Consider the following 7286-nt stretch of genomic DNA (forward strand, 5'->3'; position numbering starts at 1 on the left):
GGCACGCGGGATCTTCCCGGACCGGGGCACGAACCCGTGTCCCCTGCATCGGCAGGCGGACTCGCAAGCACTGCGCCACCGGGGAAGCCCGCATTTCAACCATTTTTAAGGGCACAGTTCATTGGCATCAAGTCCATTTATATTGTTGGGCAACCGTCCCCACCATCAGGTCAGAACTTTCTCATCTTCCCAAACTTTTTCCCCGTTAAACACTGACTCCCCCTCCCCCAGCCCCTGGACCCACCATCTACTTTCTGTGAATTTGACTCTTCTAGGGAACCCCGGTACGTGTCCTTCTGTGTCTGGCTTCTCTCACTCAGCATCATGTCCTCAAGGTTCATCCACATTGTACCTGGATCAGAATTCCCGTCTTTTCTAAGACTGAGTCATATTCCACTGTTTTTACACTGTATTTTGTTTATCCATCCATCCATCAGTGGACACCTGGGTGGCATCCACCTTTTGGCCATTATGAAGAATGCTTCACGTGAACACACGGGTGTCCACGCTATCTGTTTGGCTCCCTACTTTTGGTTCTTTTGGGTCTACCCCCAGCAGTGGAATTGCTAGATCCTATGGTCATCCTATGCTGAATTTTTTGAGGAACTGCCCTGTTTTCCTGAGCGATTCCAGATGCATGCACAGATGTGTGCGTCTGAGTGTGGTTCTTAAGGGATTTAAAGCTGAGTCTGGTTTCTGCCATTGCCCCGAGGTTCTCTTCGCCGCCTGTGAGCTGGGAGTCTTTGACCTTCTGGCTGCAGTGGCTGCACGTCTGGGTGTCAGCTCCCGGGAGACAGAGCTACTGCTGGACGCCTGTGTGTCCCTGAAGCTGCTTCATGTGGAAGTGAGGAGAGAAAAAGGTAAGCATCCTGGCTATTTTGAAGGAGGCATTTTAAAGGTGCACCCTCAGCACATTTTTTTTTTTCTGTAAAGGGCCAGAGAGTAAGTATTCTCAGCCTTGTGGGCTGGCTGTGTGGTCTCTGTAGCTGCCACCCATCTCTGCCTTTGGCGCACCCAAGCAGCTGGAGACAAACAATGGGCGGGGCTGAGTGCCAATACAACTTTATTGACAAGACAGGTGGTAGGCCAGGGTTCCAATAACACTTTATTAACAAAACAGGTGGTGGAACGGGGTTCTAGTAAAACTTTATTGACAAAATTGGTGGTGGGCCAGGGTTCTAATAAAACTTTATTGACAAAACAGGTGGTGGGCCAGGGTTCCAATAAAACTTTATTGACAAAACAGGTGGTGGGCCAGGGTTCCAATAAAACTTTATTGACAAAAACAGGCAGAGGGCCAAAACCAGAGAGCAGACGCGGGATGTCATTTTGGTGATGGTAGGGTGTTTTGTTTTGTTTTGTTTAATGTCCTTCCTTTGCAAAATTCAAACCTGTCAACCCTATGTCGGTCATCCAGATGGTTTTTTAGAGTTTTGTCAATCCGAGAAATTGCAAAGTGTAGGGACTATCGCTTGATAGAACAGGAGTGGGTGGCCTGGAGGTGGGAGGGGTAGCTGGTGGGCTTTTTTCTTGCAGCAAAAGGACTTGTGTACCTGTTGGGTTTCTGGGGTGCAAACAGTGCAGGCGAGTTAACTTGAACAGGAAGACATCATCTGAGGGGTTGACGGGGCTCAGATAGCCTGGCTTGGAAATCAAGCAGGTGCCAGCCACACCACGTGAACAGGCTTTGCAGGTCCCCCTCCCGGCCCCCACTGGAAGCACTGCCCCTGAATGCCCAGCCCATGCTGAAACCCAGCCAGGATACACCTGTGGAGGATGCTGGATGTTCTATGGGAAGCACCTGGGGGTGGGAGGAGCCTGTGGTTCCCGCTGACATGCGGCCCAGGCAGGTGAGGATTTGGGCAAGCGCGCAGGCTAGGAAGCCCCGTGACGGCAGCGTCCACTCCGGCTCTGCCTCTGGGGTCCCCGTGGAGACCCGCAAACATTGGGCAGGTACACGTTGTGCAGAAGCAATGAACGGCTACATCCTTCCTCCTCACGAGCAGGGTAAGCCGCTCCTGTCCTAGGAGGGATGCCACGAACAAGAACAGGACCACGCTGGGCCCCAAGCACCACAGCTGGGCCCGCAGGACAGGCTCAGGCACCGGACGAGCCGTTCGGACATGTGGCCCCGAGATGCCCAGGGCCGTCCCCCTTGTCGGGGGCTGGAGGGATGGAGTGGCTTAGGGTGCAACCGGGGAGCACTGCCGTCTGCCCCGGGGGCTGTGGGCCTCCTGCACCTTGTGGTGAAGATGACGGCCCCACCAGGCTCGGGTCCCTGCTGCACGGCTGAGCTCACCCAAAAAGCGCCCCTTTCTCCCCTGATCTTTGTTTCCTCTGCACGAGTCGGGCTGTTGCCCCCATATGTCCATTTTAAAACCAGTTGTTACTTAAAGGTCCGCAGCCTGTAATATGCCTTTCCCTTGGGCTCGTGGGCTGTTCCCCCCACCCCACTCCACCGGATCTTCCCATGGGATTTGCCGAAGCTGAACCCAGCAGGTGCGCCGGCTGCCCACAGGGTCAGCTGGTCCTTCAGGACGAGGGTCCAGCTCTTGAGATTTCCGTGGTGCCGGGCAGGAATCGCGTTTCAGTCGGGATGTTGCCAATGCTGGTGTCGGCATGTCGGCGATGCCTTGGTATCCAATGCGTTTGGGGGTTTTTTTTCCTCTGTTCTGTGTGTTTTCAGCTGTGTATGAAAATACAGAGCTCGCCAGCACCTACCTGGCCAGAGCCAGCCCCAAGTCCCAGCAGGACATGCTGCTGTATACGGCCAGGACCACCTTCCTGTGCTGGGGCCACCTGGCCGCGGCTGTCAGGTGGGTGCGGTGTCGGTGGCGCTCCTGAGTCCCAGGGCTGCCTGGGGGGGCCCAGGGCATCCGAGGAATCGAAATGCCGGGTTTCTTGTAGAACCAAACGCGACATCATTAGATTTGGGAACCCGGAGCAGACGTGTGAAGTCACCTGGTGTCGACCGAAGGGATTAATCTAATGATGTCGTGATGAGAATCCTTGTGCTTCAGGAGTCCCCAGGGCAAGTAGGGGTGCCCCAGGGCAAAGCAGGAAGATAATCTGGAACATACGGGTGGAACGCCCTGCGTGCTGCTCTGTGTGTGTGTGATTGCTGTGCTCTACACCGGGCTTCTCGGCCTCACCCCACGGGCATCTGGGGCTGGAGGACTCTCTGACGTGAGGCGTGCTGGGCCCTGTGGGGTGTGGAACAGCGTCCCTGGTCTCCACCCGCCAGGTGCCAGGAGCTCCCCTCCCCTCAGTGCGACAACCAACAATGTCCCCAGACATTGACAGGTGTCTCCTGGGGGCAAAATCAGTTGTAATTGGGAATCACTACGGTAGAGACAGATGGGTGGAGCTCTAGATAAGTGATAGATATTGATAGATCAACATTATTAGATAAATACTGATAGATAAGTAATGATACATTATAGATGATAGATGATTGGTAGACAATATTGATAGTTTGATAGGTGATTGATAGATATAGATAGATATTGATAAAATGATAGCTATTGATAGGTATGGATAGATGATAGGTAGAGAGATGGGTCTATAGATATGTGACTCTATAGGTAGATGTTATTATTATTTTTTTAAAAGATATTGGGGGTAGGAGTTTATTAATTAATTTATTTATTTTTGGCTGTGTTGGGTCTTCGTTTCTGCGCGAGGGCTTTCTCCAGTTGCGGCAAGTGGGGGCCACTCTTCATCATGGTGCGCGGGCCTCTCACTATCGCGGCCTCTCTTGTTGCGGAGCACAGGCTCCAGACGCGCAGGCTCAGTAGTTGTGGCTCACGGGCCTGGTTGCTCCGCGGCATGTGGGATCTTCCCGGACCAGGGCTCGAACCCGTGTCCCCTGCATTAGCAGGCAGACTCTCAACCACTGCGCCACCAGGGAAGCCCTAGGTAGATGTTATTGATAGATAAATATTGTTAGATAAATGCTGATAGATAAGTACTGATAGTGATCAATAGACGATAGATAGATATTGACAGATGATTGATAGGTAATACGGATAGTTTGGGAGATTGATGGTGATGGATAGACATTATTGATAAATACTGGTAGAAGATGATAAATATTGATAGGTGGGTCTAGATAGATGATAGATAGATGAATACAGCAGTCCCCAACCTTTTTGACACCAGGAACCGGTTTCATGGAAGACAGTTTTTCCACAGACGGGGCGACGGGGGTGGCAGGATAATTCGGGCAGTAACGCAAGCGATGGCGGGATAGTTCAGACGGTAATGTGAGCCGTGGGGAGCGGCTGCAAATGCAGATGCAGTGTCGCTCGTTTGCCCGCCGCTCATCTCCTGCTGTGCGGCCTGGTTCCTGATAGGACCGGTACTGGTCCGCAGCCCAGGGGTTGGGGAACCCTGGCTGAATAGATAGATAGGTAGATAGATAGATAGTAAGTGATAGCTAATAGAATTATAATAGGTGACTGATAGAATCTCTGATGCTAGGTCAGGGTTTCTCAGCACGACTGACATTGGGTGACTTTGATGTGGGCGTCCTGGGCCCTGCGGGCTGCGGAGCCGCTTCCCTGGTCTCCACCCACCACGTGCCAGGAGCTCCCCTCCCCCAGTTGTGACAACCAACTGAAGACATTGACATTGTTGAGAACCGTGGCTCTACATTTTCTTTCTGAATTATTTTAACTTAAACCCCATCTTGAGCCTCCGGTAGCTTAGCTGTGAGAACCCGAGGACCCAGTTCTGCCACTCGTTTTGGAAAAGATACAGCTCATCAGATTCACGCTTATCTTCATTGTTTGACTTCACATTTCTCTTCCAAAATCACACCCACGTAAGACTCACTGCTCACGTAGCGTCGATATGCTGTTCTGAGCGTCTCCAGATGGCCCAGGGCTGGTGTGTAAAGTGCACCAGGGTCGGGCCCACAGCTTGGACCAAGGGGACTCTCAGTAAGTCTCTGAGCGAGGCCAAAGCGTCAGGGTCTCGTGTCACAACCAGACAAGAGGGCACAGTAGGGGCAGTGGCACAGCAGAGCAGGGACGCCCGTCTAAACGGTCAGGCCCCCGTCAGCCCCCACCAGGTGTTCCCACGCGGCCATGGGGTGACAGCTGCCCCGGCTTCTGAGCTTTGTGTTTTATGAGAAGCAGGATGTCTCGATTCTAAAGGGACGTCCCCTGAGTTTTTGACCTTGGGGCCCATTCAGTTAAAGAAAGAAGCCGTGAGAAGCAAAGCAAGCACAGCATGAGCTGGACACAGCCCAGTGGACACCGCCCGAGGGTGCAAGTAACCAACAGCGCCTCCACATCTCCGCAGCTCTTGCTGGACCCTCTGGAGTCGGTCCGAGGGACCTCAGGGCTTTGTCCCATGTGCAAAAGGAGCCTGGTTGTGGAGCAGTGGAGAGTCACAGTCTTCTTCCTTCTGCCTCGTGCTGGTGTATCTGGGTGCCACGCGTAGGCACGGATTTCTGCTGCTGTGTATTTTTCATCAGTGTCTCCCGAAGGTCAGGTGGGAAAGAGATGCCTCACCTGACCGAAGGCTGGGTCACCTCATATCCATGACAGGAGCAGGGGGCTGATTGCGGCCAGACTAGATCCAGGATGGAAGGAGGACGCACCGCAGGGAGACAGCTCACCTGTACATCAGGGAGCCGGGCAGCAGGGCCCAGGAGGACCCAGAAATCCCCGCCCCCCGGCCTCAGGGGAATAGGAGGAAGCTGTGGGCAGACCTGCTGGCCCTCCAGCTACAAGGAGGGTCCCATCCCCAGTTGCCAGGGGCTCAGTCCTCCTGGAACGAGGCATCGCCTCATTTCACGTCATCTTTACACTCTCTTTAGACTGTCCTTCGTTTCTTCTTTCCTCACATCAGAGAGGCCTGCTAGACTGGTAAACTGCAGCTCTGAACGTGCAGTTATTTATTGCAAACTAGCAAGGAATTTGTGAGTGTCTTGGGTTACTTGTTTCCTGTTTGTTCTGTCTGCGATGTAAGGATAGGGTCTGTGAACACCCGAGTGCGGTAACTAATGTGCAGTAAGGTCTCAGAACCTGAGTAATGCCCGCCCCGTTTTCAGAGACAGGAAGAACCAGTTATCTGAAGGCCTTTGGGGTTCCCTCCGAGGATCTCTTCACTGCCATCTACAGGTAACACCAAGCAGCTGCCTTTTTTTTTTTTTTTTTTTTTTTGGCCTCGCTGCGCGGCATGCGGGATCTTAGCTCCCCAACCAGGGGTTACACCCGAGCCCCCTGCAGTAGAAGTGCAGGAGTCTTAACCAGTGGACCGCCAGGGAAGTCCCAAGCCCCTGCTCTGATAGGGTTATGCTTATTATATTTTAAAATTTTATTGAAGTGTAGTTGACTGACAGTGTTGTGTTACTCTCTGCTGTACAGCAAAGCGACTCAGTTATACACATATATTCGATCTTTAATATTCTTTTCCGTGATGGTTTATCCCAGGATACTGCATACAGTTCCCTGTGCTACACAGTAGGACCTGGTTGTGTATCCATCCTATACATACGAGGCTGCATCTGCTAATCCTGACCTTCCAATCCATCCCTCCCCCTCCCCCTCCCCCCCTTCGATCTTTAATATTCTTTTCCGTGATGGTTTATCCCAGGATACTGCATACAGTTCCCTGTGCTACACAGTAGGACCTGGTTGTGTATCCATCCTATACATACGAGGCTGCATCTGCTAATCCTGACCTTCCAATCCTTCCCTCCCCCTCCCCCCCTCCCCCTTAGCAACCACTAGTCAGTTCTCTGTGTCTGTGAGTCTGTTTCTGTTTTGTAAATAAGTTTATTTGTGTCAGATTTTAGATCCCACATATAAGTGACATCATATGATGCTTGTCTTTCTCTGACTTACTTCACTTATCTGATCATCTCTGGGTCCATCCATGTTGCTGCAAATGGCATGATTTCATCCTTTTTTATTTATTTATTTATTGGCTTTCTGTACAAAGGCGCAGGCCTGGGGTTTTGCATGAAGCGCTGGTGTAAACGTTGTACGATGGTGATGACTTCATGGCTCTTTGCCATGTTTGGCGCTGCCCACAGGTGCGGTAGGAAAAGCGCAAAGGAGGGGGTTGTAGCTGAGGGTCCCCTAAGAGCTGGTGCCTGTCCCCCCCTCCCCCCCTCCCCTCCTACCACTTCCTACACTGAGACCAAACCCACACAGCAGACTCCGCAGAGGGGCCAGAGGAGAGAGGGACCCCCAGGCCCTCCTCACCTACCCAACATCCTCGCCTCCTTCTCCGCCCCCTCCCAAGACCCCCCCCCCCCGTCCCACGGTCTC

General features: G+C 52.6%; 1 protein-coding gene across 1 annotated transcript in view; it reads left to right on the forward strand.

Moving 5' to 3' along the window:
- The window catches only part of ASMT (acetylserotonin O-methyltransferase), a 22421-nt gene that overhangs the window by 1867 nt on the left and 13268 nt on the right, over window positions 1–7286 (forward strand). Inside the window, exons 2-4 of the mRNA XM_007128775.2 lie at window positions 713–860; window positions 2687–2820; window positions 6064–6131. Coding sequence (XP_007128837.2) covers window positions 713–860; window positions 2687–2820; window positions 6064–6131 — 350 coding nt within the window. The remainder of the gene's footprint in view (window positions 1–712; window positions 861–2686; window positions 2821–6063; window positions 6132–7286) is intronic.

This window comes from Physeter macrocephalus, chromosome 7 (genome assembly GCF_002837175.3).
Source record: "Physeter macrocephalus isolate SW-GA chromosome 7, ASM283717v5, whole genome shotgun sequence".
Lineage (NCBI taxonomy): Eukaryota > Metazoa > Chordata > Mammalia > Artiodactyla > Physeteridae > Physeter > Physeter macrocephalus.